Below are 15,939 nucleotides of genomic sequence, written 5' to 3'. Positions count from 1 at the left end.
TGATTCCATATGTGTTATTTCATAGTTTTGATGTCGTCACTAATGTTCTCCAATGTAAAAAATAGTAAAAATTAAGAAAAACCCTTGAATGAGTAGGTGTGTCCAAATGTTTGACTGGTATTATATATATATATATATATATATATATATATATATATATATATATATATCAGTGGGGGAAAAAAGTATTTAGTCAGCCACCAATTGTGCAAGTTCTCCCACTTAAAAAGATGAGAGAGGCCTGTAATTTTCATCATAGGTACAACTATGACAGACAAATTGAGAAAAAAAAATCCAGAAAATCACATTGTAGGATTTTTAATGATTTTATTTGCAAATTGTGGTGGAAAATAGGTATTTGGTCACCTACAAACAAGCAAGATTTCTGGCTCTCACAGACCTGTAACTTCTTCTTTAAGAGGCTCCTCTGTCCTCCACTCGTTACCTGTATTAATGGCACTTGTTTGAACTTGTTATCAGTATAAAAGACACCTGTCCACAACCTCAAACAGTCACACTCCAAACTCCACTATGGCCAAGACCAAAGAGCTGTCAAAGGACACCAGAAACAAAATTGTAGACCAGCACCAGGCTGGGAAGACTGAATCTGCAATAGGTAAGCAGCTTGGTTTGAAGAAATCAACTGTGGGAGCAATTATTAGGAAATGGAAGACATACAAGACCACTGATAATCTCCCTCGATCTGGGGCTGCACGCAGGATCTCACCCAGTGGGGTCAAAATGATCACAAGAACGGTGAGCAAAAATCCCAGAACCACACGGGGGGACCTAGTGAATGACCTGCAGAGAGCTGGGACCAAAGTAACAAAGCCTACCATCAGTAACACACTACGCCGCCAGGGACTCAAATCCTGCAGTGCCAGACGTGTCCCCCTGCTTAAGCCAGTACATGTCCAGGCCCGTCTGAAGTTTGCTAGAGTGCATTTGGATGATCCAGAAGAGGATTGGGAGAATGTCATATGGTCAGATGAAACCAAAATAGAACTTTTTGGTAAAAACTCAACTCGTCGTGTTTGGAGGACAAAGAATGCTGAGTTGCATCCAAAGAACACCATACGTACTGTGAAGCATGGGGGTGGAAACATCATGCTTTGGGGCTGTTTTTCTGCAAAGGGACCAGGACGACTGATCGGTGTAAAGGAAAGAATGAATGGGGCCATGTATCGTGAGATTTTGAGTGAAAACCTCCTTCCATCAGCAAGGGCATTGAAGATTAAACGTGGCTGGGTCTTTCAGCATGACAATGATCCCAAACACACCGCCCGGGCAACGAAGGAGTGACTTCGTAAGAAGCATATCAAGGTCCTGGAGTGGCCTAGCCAGTCTCCAGATCTCAACCCCATATAAAATCTTTGGAGGGAGTTGAAAGTCCGTGTTGCCCAGTGACAGCCCCAAAACATCACTGCTCTAGAGGAGATCTGCATGGAGGAATGGGCCAAAATACCAGCAACAGTGTGTGAAAATCTTGTGAAGACTTACAGAAAACGTTTGACCTGTGTCATTGCCAACAAAGGGTATATAACAAAGTATTGAGAAACTTTTGTTATTGACTAAATACTTATGTTCCACCATAATTTGCAAATAAATTCATTAAAAATCCTACAATGTGATTTTCTGGAATTTTTTTCTCATTTTGTCTGTCATAGTTGACGTGTACCTATGATGAAAATTACAGGCCTCTCTCATCTTTTTAAGTGGGAGAACTTGCACAATTGGTGGCTGACTAAATACTTTTTTCCCCCACTGTATATTCATGTCTCTCCATAGATGTTCGATCGGGTTCAAGTCCGGGCTCTGGCTGGGCCACTCAAGGACATTCAGAGTCTTGTCCCGAATCCACTCCTGCGTTGTCTTGGCTGTGTGCTTAGAGTTGTTGTCCTGTTGGAAGGTGAACCTATACACAATACACAGATTGACATGTACAACATGTAACCCTATGCAACATTAATAAAAACAGTCTGTAGGAATGAAGTTTGTGCAGTAGGCCTAATACATTATCACAGCATATTGGCTATATGCTAGGCCTGCCAATATTGTTCTTCTCAAACCATATTATATTTCAAAACTCGAGCTTTGATAACAAAATAGATCAGTTGTTGTATCACTTGCGAGGCACAGCTGAGCATCAATTGAAATAATTTCATTTTTATTTTACTGGACTTATGGTACCTGCAGAGGGAGGAAGAGAGCTGCAGAGGGTCCGACTCTCACGGTCCCTGCTCTCTCCTTTCCTCCGGGGACACCGACCTCCTACTGATGGCGAAACTCGAGTCGCACCGCATTCTTTTTGCCTCATGAACAAATTCATGTTGTTCCTATGACCAGAGAAAGTGAATTTTTCGTCAATATTAAAACAGACGTGACGAACTGCTAATAATAAAAACGCAGGCTTTTCCATACACTTGGCTACTAATTGAGTGCAGCTGCAGCGCGAGTCAGGAGAAGCACGTTTTATGTTTTATAAAAACAGTGTTTTATAAAAACAGTGTTGACGGTGCTGAATAAAAACTTAAACATACAGCTCTTTGCTGTATTCTTTGACAGTTTCTCTCTGGTCATGGTTTTAAAAGTTAATACATCTCAAGTAGGCTGGTATCAAACTTTGCTGTGGGGTCGTGGAGTACTAGGCACTGTGATTTGATCTATTCGATTTGCGAACGCAGTAGGCGTACTTGATTTATGCACAAGTTTGTCCCTTCAGTTCAGACAAATTAAATGGTTAAAAATGGGAACAATTTGCCTACTCGGCGGCAGGGTTTCTGAATCAAGTGCACCTTCCGGCAAAAGCGCAAAGTCGAATTAAAAAAATTATAATAATAAAGGAACGCAAGCCTTTATCGTTGGCTTTTCAACAGAAATGTTTGGTGATCCACTGGGAATGCCTAGAAGATCGACCGGTTGGTTACCGCTGATATAGGTTATTGATATTGAGAAGCGCCCACACATCAAACAGAACTACGCCCATGAGTAACTAACACACACTGGCAGCTGGCCTATCATGTTGAACAGGTTCTCTATGAAGGTAATTAGACTAGTCTGAAAAGTTAGTTTTTCATTTGATCTCAACCACATCTAAACATGAATTAACATTGGAATAATGATCTCATAGCTGTAAACATTGGGGGTAAAAAAAGAAAGAAGCTAGAGCACTGTGATGTTGCAGAGCGAGCAACAGGCAGATGAAAGACTGAGCTTTGAGCAGTCTTGAGCAATGAATAATTCATGATATGCTAATGAATACGTCGAGTAAGCTCAGTCAGGACTGAAAGACGAAGTAGAATTTAGTACCCGGTCGTCGGCCTGCCAAGGGGGTCTTTACGCACTCCTTTAGTTTATGTTTTTTTTGTGGACTCTTCAACATCGCAATGTCTCCATTGGTGCCCCCTCGGTTTTTCTCCGAGATGGAGGTAGCTCGTCATAGCACAAAAGACTCATGTTGGGTATTATTGGGGATGAGGGTTTATGATGTGACGGGATTCCTTCGAATGCACCCGGGTGGAGAGGCTCTGATATTACACCGGTCAGGGAATGATATCAGCCTGGAGATGGAGGGACCCCCGCACCGGCATTCCGAGAACGCACGGCGGTGGATGGAACAGTACTACATCGGAGAACTGGACAGAGACAGTAATGCCGATGAAACACAGGTACAGGCTATAATACTCTTTCTCAGATAGCCTACTCTAAAATGTAACCCAAACATAGTTTCTTATCTGTTACTGAAAGTAGATTACAGTAAAGTAAAACATGATGTACGTGGAAGTGTGATTTTCACATCTGATTTAAGACACATTGCCTATTTGCATCTAACAACAATCTCACATTGCCCCTATTTGTAAATCACATGCATGTGGTTTACAAATAGGAGATGATGATGGCACAACAATCTGCCTATTAACACAGTCAGTGGATTTGGGATAAGCTTTCCATCACTCTTATGGTTGTAGGCTACATGCAAGACTCAGTGGAGGTCGGTGCACTTTAAGATGAGGGCTGACGATTTTCGTTTTTTCATGAGCATGGCCTTTTCTATTACAGCATATTGGATGACTGTCATTCATATTCCATTCACCCAGTTCAATGTAACATTGCTAGGTTTAGGCTACTACATGATACTCAAATGTTCCCTATGCCCATCATGAGGTTGCTACAATCTAGCCTATGAATGAAAGTTTACAATGTAGTTGCACACAGGCCGAGAGAAAAATTGGACAATGACACATTCAATACCGCCTTGCACACTCTTGCCTGCATCTAACTGATCTGGGGTGTAATCATTAGTCTAACAGTTGCAAACGAGAGTTCCTATTGGACGAATTCAGGTATGTTTATCCCCGTTTCATTCCATTTGCTTCCGTTTAAGAAAAGTTTTTCAACAGTATCGGCGGAATGAATACACCCCTGATCACACAGTTCACTTTCATAGCAGCCATGTTGTATTCCTTCTCACATTTATGCTTTCTCCTCCTCTCACCTTTTCTCTTCGCTTGTGGACTTCAATGCACAACACATCAGCTGTACGTGACCAGGTGAAAAAACCTTTCCAAGCCAAACCATGTCATAACCTCTACACACAGCCTACATCTTTGTCACCATATTAGCGAAAGTAACGTCATAGTCAACATAGGTAATATAACTAAAGTGTTTGTAAACCCGCTACAATCATGCAGTAATGTTAGTGTACAGTCAATAAGCAGTTCAGTAAGCAGTTTATCAGTTACACCGGCGGGCCCGGTGGCAATAAATTAGTAAAACCCAAAGCTTACCTTGACTTGGAAGAGTTCCAGTGTTGTGTTGGATAGTCATAGCCAGCTAGCTAACATAGCATCCCTCTGATAGAGCTTGGTGTTTGAGTAGGCTAAACTAGCTAGCTAGCTAGCTGCATTTGCTAGCTAAGTACAGTTGAAGTCGGAAGTTTACATACACCTTAGCCAAATACATTTAAACTCAGTTTTTCACAATTCCTGACATTTAATCCTAGTAAACATTCCCTGTCTTAGGTCAGTTAGGATCACCACTTTATTTTAAGAATGTGAAATATCAGAATAATAGTGGAGAGAATGATTTATTTCAGCTTTTATTTATTTCATCACATTCCCAGTGGATCAGAAGTTTACATACACTCAATTACTATTTGGTAGCATTGCCTTTAAATTGTTTAACTTGGGTCAAACGTTTTGCGTAGCCTTCCACAAGCTTCCCACAATAAATTGGGCGAATTTTGGTCCATTCCTCCTGACAGAGCTGGTATAACTGAGTCAGGTTTGTAGGCCTCCTTGCTCGCACACGCTTTTTCAGTTCTGCCCACACATTTTCTATAGGATTGAGGTCAGGGCTTTGTGATGGCCACTCCAATACCTTGACTTTGTTGTCCTTAAGCCATTTTGCCACAACTTTTAAAGTATGCTTGGGGTCATTGTCCATTTGGAAGACCCATTTGCGACCAAGCTTTAACTTCCTGACTGATGTCTTGAAATGTTGCTTCAATATATCCACATAATTTTCCTTCCTCATAATGCCATCTATTTTGTGAAGTGCACCAGTCCCTCCTGCAGCAAAACACCCCCACAGCATGATGCTGCCACCCCTGTGCTTTACGGTTGGGATGGTGTTCTTTGGCTTGCAAGCCACCCTGTTTTTCCTCCAAACATAACGATGGTCATTATGGCCATTATGGCCAGAGGACATTTCTCCAAAAAGTACGATCTTCGTCCCAATGTGGAGTTGCAAACCGTAGTCTGGCTTTTTTATGGCGGTTTTGGAGCAGTGGCTTCTTCCTTGCTGAGCGGCCTTTCAGGTTATGTCGATATAGGACTCGTTTTTACTGTGGATATAGATACCTTTGTACCTTTTTCCTCCGGCATCTTCACAAGGTCCTTTGCTGTTGTTCTGGGATTGCTTTGCACTTTTCGCACCAAAGTACGTTCATCTCTAGGAGACAGAACGCGTCTCCTTCCTGAGCGGTATGACGGCTGTGTGGCCCCATGGTGTTTATACTTGCGTACTATTGTTTGTACAGATGAACGTGGTACCTTCAGGCATTTGGAAATTGCTCCCAAGGATGATCCAGACCCATGATGTCAAGCAAAGAGGCACTGAGTTTGAAGGTAGGCCTTGAAATACATCCACAGGTACACCTCCAATTGACTCAAATGATGTTAATTAGCCTATCAGAAGCTTCTAAAGCCATGACATAATTTTCTGGAATTTTACAAGCTGTTTAAAGGCACAGTCAACTTAGTGTATGTAAACTTCTGACCCACTGGAATTGTGATACAGTGAATTATAAGTGAAATAATCTGTCTGTAAACAATTGTTGGAAAAACGACTTGTGTCATGCACAAAGTAGATGTCCTAACCGACTTGCCAAAACTATAGTTTGTTAACAAGACATTTGTGGAGTGGTTGAAAAACAAGTTTTAATGACTCCAACCTAAGTGTATGTAAACTTCCGACTTCAACTGTAAGTGAAAGTGAAAAAATATGAAATATAGTTCTCTCTCTCTTGTTTCTCTATCATTTTTGAATAAATTCATTTGTTCAAAACTGTTCAGCTATTGTCTTTCTCTCTGTTTGAGTCAACTACTCACCACATTTTATGCACTGCAGTGCTAGCCAGCTGTAGCTTATGATTTCAGTACTATATTAATTATCTGATCCTTTGATGGGGTAGACAACGTTAGTTCATGCTGCAAGAGCTCTGATAGGTTGGAGGACGTCCTCCGGAAGTTGTCATAATTACTGTGTAAGTCTATGGAAGAGGGTTTGAACCATGAGCCTCCTAGGTTTTGTATTGAAGTCTATGAACCCAGAGAAGGACGGAAGCTAGCTGTCTTCTGGCAACACCATGGTGCTACCCTACAGAGTGCTGTTGAGGCTACTGTAGACCTTTATTGCAAAACAGTGTGTTAATACATTATTTGGTGACATTTGAATATATCTGGTCCTCTGTAGCTCAATTGGTAGAGCATGGCGCTTGTAATGCCAGGGTAGTGGGTTCGATCCCCGGGACCACCCATATGTAAAAATGTATGCACACATGACTGTAAGTTGCTTTGGATAAAAGCATCTGCTAAATGGCATATTATATTATTATTATTTATTTAGTATATTTTATATATAAATGATATTTTTATTTTTATGAAATTCACTGAGGAGGATGGTCCTCACCTTCCTCCTCTGAGGAGCCTCCACTGATGAATGTTTAGTTGTAGAGGGAGTTGATATCTGTGTCTTTCAGAATGCTCTGGCAAAAGTTGTCAACAGAACATTTCTAAATATATATTTTTATTTTAAGATCTAGGAAATCTGTTTGACCAAAATAGGAGACACCAAGTGAGCCTCACCCTAGTCTCTCTCTACTCCAATACCTAGTGTGGCAAGAAGTACATCTTCTCCAGCCACCCATTTAGCATCTGTGTGTGCATGTTTGTAGATCTCAAAATGACAGTGTGGTCCATGGTGAGTTTGGAAATCAGCTGGAGAAGAACTTACTGCGTTTTGCTGTCAAATGAGTAACATGGCACTTTATTGCCTGATTTCTCACCTCTCCACTGAGCCTTATAACACTACGTTTTATTGGTTGAATCTGACTTTTGGACACTGTCACTACCTCTACTGTGACGATCCCGGCTGTCTGAGTCGGGTCCTGTCTGGTGACTAGTGTTCCTGTTCGTAAGCTCCAGTTTCCCGAGGGTTCGGGAACGCTCCGGGGAGCGCTCTTGTTTTCCGCACCTGCATCCCATCAGCAATCTGCACACCTGGTCCTGATCATCACCCTTCTTAGGCTCTGGCCCAACATCCAGTTCCTGCCGGATCGTTAGCCATGAACAGTATGTTTGTCAGCGTATCAGTCTCTGAGCCATTAGTGTTAGTTTTGTTGTTTTGCACCTTTTTGACTTGCTGTGTACTGACCTCCGTTTTGTTCTGTCTGCAGTCTCTCACCCGGAACCTTCACCCAACCTCTGCCTGATGGTCGGCGGCTGCCGAGCCAGTACCGGACCAACCACTGCACCCTCAACAACCCATCCACGCCACCCGCTCTGTTCCCTGGATTATTCAGCCTCACTCGGAATCTATTAAATAAACACTCACCTTTCTCTCAACGTACCTTGTCCTGGTCTGCTTCTGGGTTCTGGCATAGTAAACCGTGACAGAACGATCCGGCCAGTAATGAACCCAGCGGACCTGGACTCTGTTCGCCATGCTATTACCCAGCAGGAGAAGATGTTGGGCCATCATAGCACGGTACTACAGGAGATCGCGTTGTCAGTTCGGAACCTTTCTACCGGTCTGACGGAGGTCCAGAACCAACGTAAGTGTCCGGTGGAGGATCCACTACCGGTTTCACCCATCTCGCCTGCCGCTTCTGAAGCTGTGTCCATCCGTGAGCCCAAGGTTCCGACGCCGGATAAATATGAGGGGGAGCTGGGAAGATGCCGTTCCTTCCTTATGCAGTGTGGATTAGTGTTCGATCTACAGCCCTACTCTTATGCCACAGACAAGGCTAGGATAGCCTTTGTGATTGAGTTGCTGCGTGGTCGAGCGCTGGAGTGGGCTTCAGCCGTTTGGGAACGACAGGATCCCTGCATGGCTTCATACCAGGGGTTCACGGCCGAGATGAGGAAGCTCTTCGACCATTCCGTCCGAGGGAGGGACGCAGCTAGGCGCCTGTTTTCGCTTCGCCAAGGAACTCGCAGCGTGGCCGACTTCGTGATCGAGTTCAAGACGTTGGCTGTGGAGAGTGGGTGGAACGAGGAGTCTCTGCAAGCGGCCTTTTACCAGGGTCTGTCGGAGCAGCTCAAGGATGAGTTGATCTCCTATCCGGAGCCTAGTGACCTGGACAGCTTGGTAGCCTTGTCTATTCGGGTGGATAATCGAGTCCGAGAGCGAAGGAGGGAGAAGCAATGGGGTCCGTCCAATCGATCAGCTTCTCAGTTCCCAGTCGGGTCGGGTGATGGACCAGAACACGTCGATCATTCTCCACCACAATGGATTAGTGGAGAGGTCCTCTCTCCCGATTCTGAACCCATGCAAGTGGGGCGGCACGGGTTAACCAAGGAGGAGCGTCAACATAGACGTAAGACCAACTGCTGCCTCTACTGTGGTAGCTCGGGACATTACATCTCCACTTGTTCCCGGCGGTCGTCAAACTGCCCGGCTCGCTAAAGTTGGGAGGACTTTTAGCGAGCCAGTTTCAACCTCTCAGTACCTCTGTCAGACCCCGTTTCCCGGCTACCCTTGTGAACAGGAATCAGAGCTTAGCGCTTAACGCTTTTATCGATTCAGGTGCCGATGGAAGCTTTCTTGATGCCGAGTTGGTGGAACAGCTGGGGCTTTCCAAGGAGCAATTGCCGGAAGCCATTGAAGCGACCACTCTGAACGGCAGTAGTCTGGCACGTATCACGATGAGGACTGAACCGGTTAAGATGCGGTTGTCGGGGAATCATTCTGAGATGATTTCATTCTTCATTCTGCCGTCTTCCCATGTTCCTCTGGTCCTTGGATACCCCTGGCTGAAGGAACACAATCCCACGTTCGATTGGGTGACGGGCAAGGTAACGAGTTGGAGCCTTGATTGTCATGCTAACTGTCTCAAGACTGCCTGCCCCCATTCGGTTCCCAGTCAGGTGATTGAGGCTAAACCCCCAGATTTGTCCCTGGTTCCCGAGACATATCACGATTTGGGGGAAGTTTTCAGTAAGCAGAAGGCTCTGTCACTCCCTCCCCACCGACCATATGATTGTGCCATCAACCTGGTCCCTGGAGCTGTCTACCCCAAGGGAAGGTTATACAGTATCTCCCGACCTGAACGTGAGGCGTTGGAGACCTACATCAAGGAGTCCCTAGCTGCTGGTCTCGTTCGTCCCTCGTCATCACCCCTGGGGGCAGGATTCTTCTTTGTGGGTAAGAAGGATGGCTCTCTTCGACCGTGTATTGATTATCGGGGTTGAATGACATCACGGTCAAGAACAAGTATCCCCTGCCCTTGATGAGTTCTGCCTTCGACTCCTTACAGGGTGCTACGGTGTTCACCAAGCTAGACCTACGCAATGCGTATCACCTGGTCCGGATCAGAGAGGGGGACGAGTGGTTGACGGGTTTCAATACACCGATGGGTCACTTCGAGTATCAGGTGATGCCGTTTGGACTGACCAATGCTCCAGCGGTATTCCAGAGTATGGTGAACGACGTCCTGAGAGATATGATCGGTCTCTTTGTGTTTGTTTACCTGGATGACATTCTGATCTTCTCGAAGGAACCTTCCGACCACGTCCAGCATGTCCGGCAGGTTCTGCAGCGATTGTTGGAGAATCGCCTGTTCGTGAAGGCCGAGAAGTGCGAGTTTCACGCCCACACGACATCCTTTCTCGGGTACATCATCTCCAGGGGAGAGATTAGGATGGACCAGGAGAAGGTTAGAGCGGTTCTGGAATGGGCCCAGCCCGGCACGAGATTGCAGCTCCAGAGATTTTTGGGGTTTGCGAATTTCTACCGCAGATTCATCCGGGATTACAGCCGTGTGGCCGCTCCGTTAACTGCCTTGACTTCCAGTATCAGGACCTTCAAGTGGAATCCGGAGGCGGATCGAGCGTTTCTGGATTTGAAGAGGCGATTCACCAACGCACCGATTCTCTCTCAACCGGACACGGCCCGTCAGTTCGTCGTTGAAGTGGACGCGTCTGATGTGGGAGTGGGCGCCATCCTGTCGCAGCGATGCTCCACGGACAGTAAACTCCATCCCTGCGCCTACTACTCCGTCGCCTTTCGCCTGCGGAGAGGAATTACGATGTGGGTAACCGGGAGCTTCTCGCGGTGAAACTTGCCTTGGAGGAGTGGCGCCACTGGTTGGAGGGGGCGGAGCAACCGTTTATTGTCTGGACTGACCACAAGAATCTTGCTTACGTGCAATCGGCTAAACGTCTCAACTCCCGTCAGGCCAGGTGGGCGTTGTTTTTCGGACGATTCAAGTTTGCCCTGACGTTCCGACCTGGATCTAAGAACGGCAAGGCGGACGCCTTGTCCCGGATGTTCTCCAAGACGGAGGAGAGTGGGTCCAAGACCGAGACAATCCTCCCCCGGAACTGCGTCGTGGGAGCAGTTATGTGGAAGATTGAGGAGGAGGTGCTGGCGGCCCTTCGGACTCAGCCCGGTCCCGGTAACGGTCCACCCGGTCGGTTGTTTGTGCCTGAGTCGGTTCGTCCTGCTGTCCTCAAATGGTCCCACGCCAGCAAGATGGCTTGTCACCCTGGCGTGGCTCGGACAATGGCGTTTCTTCGCAGACGTTTTTGGTGGCCTGCCATGGCCGAGGATACTCGGGGTTTTGTGGCTGCCTGTCCAGTGTGTGCGCAGAATAAGAGTACCAATCGGCCCAGCTCTGGACTACTTCACCCCCTTCCTATTCCCCGGCGACCATGGTCGCATCTGGCCCTGGACTTCGTCACTGGGTTGCCCGCTTCTGAGGGGAACACGGTCGTTCTGACTATCGTGGACAGATTCAGCAAGTTCGCCCACTTTGTGCCTATTGCCAAGCTTCCCTCTGCCTCGAGACGTCCGAGATCCTGGTTAGGGAGGTTTTCAGGGTCCACGGGTTGCCCAGTGATATCGTTTCCGACCGTGGCCCTCAGTTTACCTCTGCTGTCTGGAAGTCCTTCTGTTTGGCCATTGGAGCTACAGTCAGTCTCACATCTGGGTTTCACCCCCAATCCAATGGTCAGGCGGAGAGAGCCAACCAGAAGATGGAATCCACGCTACGCTGTCTGGTCTCTTCCAACCCCACCTCCTGGGTCTCTCAGTTGCCTTGGGTTGAGTATGCCCACAATACTCTTCCTACATCTGCCACTGGGATGTCTCCCTTCCAGTGCCTGTATGGCTACCAACCTCCCCTGTTTCCTTCTCAGGAGAAGGAGCTCTCAGTGCCTTCTGTTCAGGCCCATATTCGTCGTTGCCACCGGACCTGGCATCGGGCCAGAAAGGCACTCCTTAGAGTTTCGGACCGGTATCAGCTCCAGGCGAATCGTCGCCGGATCCCCGCTCCCACCTATACCATCGGAGATAGGGTTTGGTTGGCCACACGGGATCTTCCGTTACGGACTGAGTCTAGGAAGTTGTTACCGAAGTTCATTGGTCCGTTTGTGGTGGAGAAGGTGATCAATCCAGTGGCAGTTCGACTCAAACTACCGAGGACGCTCAGAGTCCATCCCACCTTTCATGTCTCCTGCCTCAAGCCTGTCTTCCTCAGTCCTCTGTTGCCTCCTCCGCCTCCTCCTCCTCCTCCTCGGATGATCGGAGGTGGTCCTGCCTACACGGTGCGTCGCATCATGGATTCCAGACGGCGGGGCCGGGGTTTCCAGTATCTCGTGGACTGGGAGGGGTATGGCCCTGAAGAGAGGAGTTGGATTCCGCGGCGACAGGTCCTAGATGCGGACCTCATCAGTGACTTCTACCGCCTCCATCCTGGCGCTCCGGGAGTCCGCCCGGTGGCGTCTGCCGGAGGGGGGGTACTGTGACGATCCCGGCTGTCTGAGTCGGGTCCTGTCTGGTGACTAGTGTTCCTGTTCGTAAGCTCCAGTTTCCCCGAGGGTTCGGGAACGCTCCGGGGAGCGCTCTTGTTTTCCGCACCTGCATCCCATCAGCAATCTGCACACCTGGTCCTGATCATCACCCTTCTTAGGCTCTGGCCCAACATCCAGTTCCTGCCGGATCGTTAGCCATGAACAGTATGTTTGTCAGCGTATCAGTCTCTGAGCCATTAGTGTTAGTTTTGTTGTTTTGCACCTTTTTGACTTGCTGTGTACTGACCTCCGTTTTGTTCTGTCTGCAGTCTCTCACCCGGAACCTTCACCCAACCTCTGCCTGATGGTCGGCGGCTGCCGAGCCAGTACCGGACCAACCACTGCACCCTCAACAACCCATCCACGCCACCCGCTCTGTTCCCTGGATTATTCAGCCTCACTCGGAATCTATTAAATAAACACTCACCTTTCTCTCAACGTACCTTGTCCTGGTCTGCTTCTGGGTTCTGGCATAGTAAACCGTGACATCTACATCCCCATCATAAAGTGTGCGTGTTGCGGAGAGGGGGCAAGGGAGGCATGTGGTTGTCACTGCCTTGATCCTGTTAACTGCATTTAAACACTGTGTCACTGTCTTTATCCTGTTAACCACAGTTAAACACTGAACTGCTCCCTCATGCTAGTCTTAATGCCTAAGTATGGCATTCTCCTCTCTGTCAAAGTCTTATTTGATCACGTATCAATTCAAATCATTGGGTTCAGTTTTAATTGACAGGCTTGTGTTTCCAGTGCTGTCAGGGTTTTGCATGCAAATTGATTATAGTGCTGATAGTATAAACAACAGCTTTGGTGATGTGCCTCTTGCTTATTCAGTGGTCCCTTTATGTAAACATTAGAGCCCAACCCAGAGGACAATTCACTTCACATCATCCCACCCGCCCATTAGCCCATCTTCCGTGTCTCTCCGAGGTAGCAGAGGACGGAGGGACTGGTAGAGTAACGTAATGCTGCCGTGGGTCATGGGAAAGATGTTAATGGATGATTGGATGATCCATGTAAATGGATGATTGGATGGTCCATGTAAATGATTGATTGGATGATCCATGTAAATGGTTGATTGGATGATCCATGTAAATGGTTGATTGGATGGCGTTAATGGGATCCGGAAGCTATTACTGTGGGGTCTGTTGCAGGATTGTGGTCAATTTCATTAACATTTCAGTCAATTCAGGAAGTACACTAAAATTCCAATTCCAATTCTTTTGAATGGGGCAAGCTGAACACACACAAATCAAATGTGTGTGTGTTCAGACAGTAGTCATTTTCTGACAAGGCTACACTAGTTGTCATAGTAATGACATGTGTGTGTGAAGTGGTGTAGGCTGATTGGTGGTGGTGTTTGTGCTTCCTATCACTCAGAAGTTATGTAGCAAGCTAAGGTGACAACAATGCCTGCCATGGACGTTTCCCAGTTGCTTTGAATGTTCAGAATCATTAGGGTAAGAACACTTTTAAAGCCTCAAAGGATAAGATGACCCAACTTTCAAAACAAGTCCTTTTTGGCTAGCCACTGCAGTCAACAAGCTAGCTAGGTAGCTGTCTAGCATATTCACTAATTTGTTTGTAAACAATTAGCAAGCTAGTTAGCTACCACATGTTCTTGTTAAACTGTCAACAGAGCAGCTGGCAAGCAACAAGATATGCCAAATAACAGTCTAAAAACCACCTGAGGGCAAATAGGTCCCATGGCCAGGAATCAGATTTGTATCTGACTTCTAACCACATACGAAAGTGGTTTGAAATGTGGTTTGAAATATCCGATTCCATGTGCTTTTTGGCTCTTCAGACTGCAGGAAAAATAACAGATTCAAATCGGATATGCAAATATATAGGATTTGAGTCACTTCAAACTGCCAATGTGAACATGGTTTAGAGACATACCCAAAAACTAACATGTAATGACTCTGGGGGTTGAATACTTATCTAATCAAGATATATTATTGTTTTATTTTTCATATCTTTTAAATCGTTGAATATTTTGTCCACTTTGACATTATAGAGTATTGTGTGTGGATCGTTGACAAAAAATGACAATTAATTCAATTTTAATCCCGCTTTGTAACATAACAACATGTGTAAAAAGTATGTGTGTGTGTGTATGCATAGGCTTTTGTGAATGGTGAATGTTGGCCCTCTGGCCTGATGTGGCCCTCCACTGCTCTTTAGGACAGAGTGCCCTCTGATAGGAAAGCACGCCATCAGTGGGTTGATGAAAACCTTTTGGGAGGAATTTGTGAGGGCAGTCGGTGGTGCCTCAGCCTCGAAGGAATGTTTCCTCTTTATGCATATCAATCACATTTTTCTCTCAAAGGCCTTATTGTCTATCATCACTCATTCCCAGGGACCAAGCATTATGCAGCAGGCTACTGAGGGGATGGAAACTAGAGTGCCTCAAATGTTCAGTTTGAAGCTTCTATCTCATCTCCTTTTCTGCTGCAGTTGGCCTAAGTTTATCATTAGGCAAAAACTGCTGCCGTGGAGACAGTTGTCACAAGCCTTCAATTAGCACACATCCTCATATGTAGGTTCCTCAGGGAATGCTCTACAACTGCCGGTTCGAGCCAAAGGGTGGTGAGGGAATAGGATGATGTAAGCGGGGAGGAGAGGGCTGGAGAGGGCCAGGGGGGACGGAGAGAGAACAGGTTGTGAGGTCCGATTGATTAAGACGCAACACAAACATGGCCGGCATGAGGATGGCTGGCCTGCTCTGCCACAGTAATTGCATTAAGATGTGGCATGGGCCCCTGGGAGAGGCAGCAGGGGCAGAGTTGAAGAGGTGAGACTGTCGTCACCAGGATAGAGAGAGATCCAGGTGGGTTCTCATTGGCTAGTGTGGCAGGGTAGTCCCACCCATGAGGAGCCCTGAAGGCTGGCAGAGAGACAGCTGCCTGTGGCAGTGCTGAGGGGTGGGGGATGCCATGCCACACTGTTGCTTTATTTGTCTCTGCAGCCTCCTGATTCTCCTTACCCCTCCAAATCAGTCTTCCTAGAGACAAGGAGAGCCACGGAGAGTCAGTTACTCATTCACAGCCGTCAGTTTGTATGATTGCAGACCAACTTATTAGTGATGGGGGAAAAAATCGATACAGTTATATTATTTTTGACAATATATCTATATTATTTTCGCTAGTCGGCTCTACCTTTGTCAAAACGACGGTATTTCTTCATCTTCTTTTTAAATAGTGAGCCAACATGTTTTTAGCATTTTTATTTCCATGACTGAACTCGCTTTTTCATGGCACTCTCTTGTCCCTCTGCAGCAGACATGATGAGCAATATGTTTGGAACATCGAATCGCAATAAAATCGCAGTATCGAATTGCAATACATTTAGAATTGTGAGA

The 15,939-nt window shown here is 46.4% G+C and overlaps 1 protein-coding gene across 1 annotated transcript in view; it reads left to right on the top strand.

Annotated features, from left to right (window-relative positions):
• The first annotated feature begins 3,051 nt into the window (after positions 1–3,051).
• Positions 3,052–15,939, top strand: part of LOC121531783 (fatty acid 2-hydroxylase) — a 37,268-nt gene continuing 24,380 nt past the window's right edge. The window contains exon 1 of the mRNA XM_041837230.2: positions 3,052–3,668. Within this exon, the coding sequence (XP_041693164.1) occupies positions 3,387–3,668 (282 nt within the window). The 5' untranslated portion in view covers positions 3,052–3,386. The remainder of the gene's footprint in view (positions 3,669–15,939) is intronic.

The sequence above is a fragment of the Coregonus clupeaformis genome, chromosome 19 (assembly GCF_020615455.1).
Source record: "Coregonus clupeaformis isolate EN_2021a chromosome 19, ASM2061545v1, whole genome shotgun sequence".
NCBI classification, from domain to species: domain Eukaryota; kingdom Metazoa; phylum Chordata; class Actinopteri; order Salmoniformes; family Salmonidae; genus Coregonus; species Coregonus clupeaformis.
This window is presented reverse-complemented; position numbering and strand designations above follow the sequence as displayed.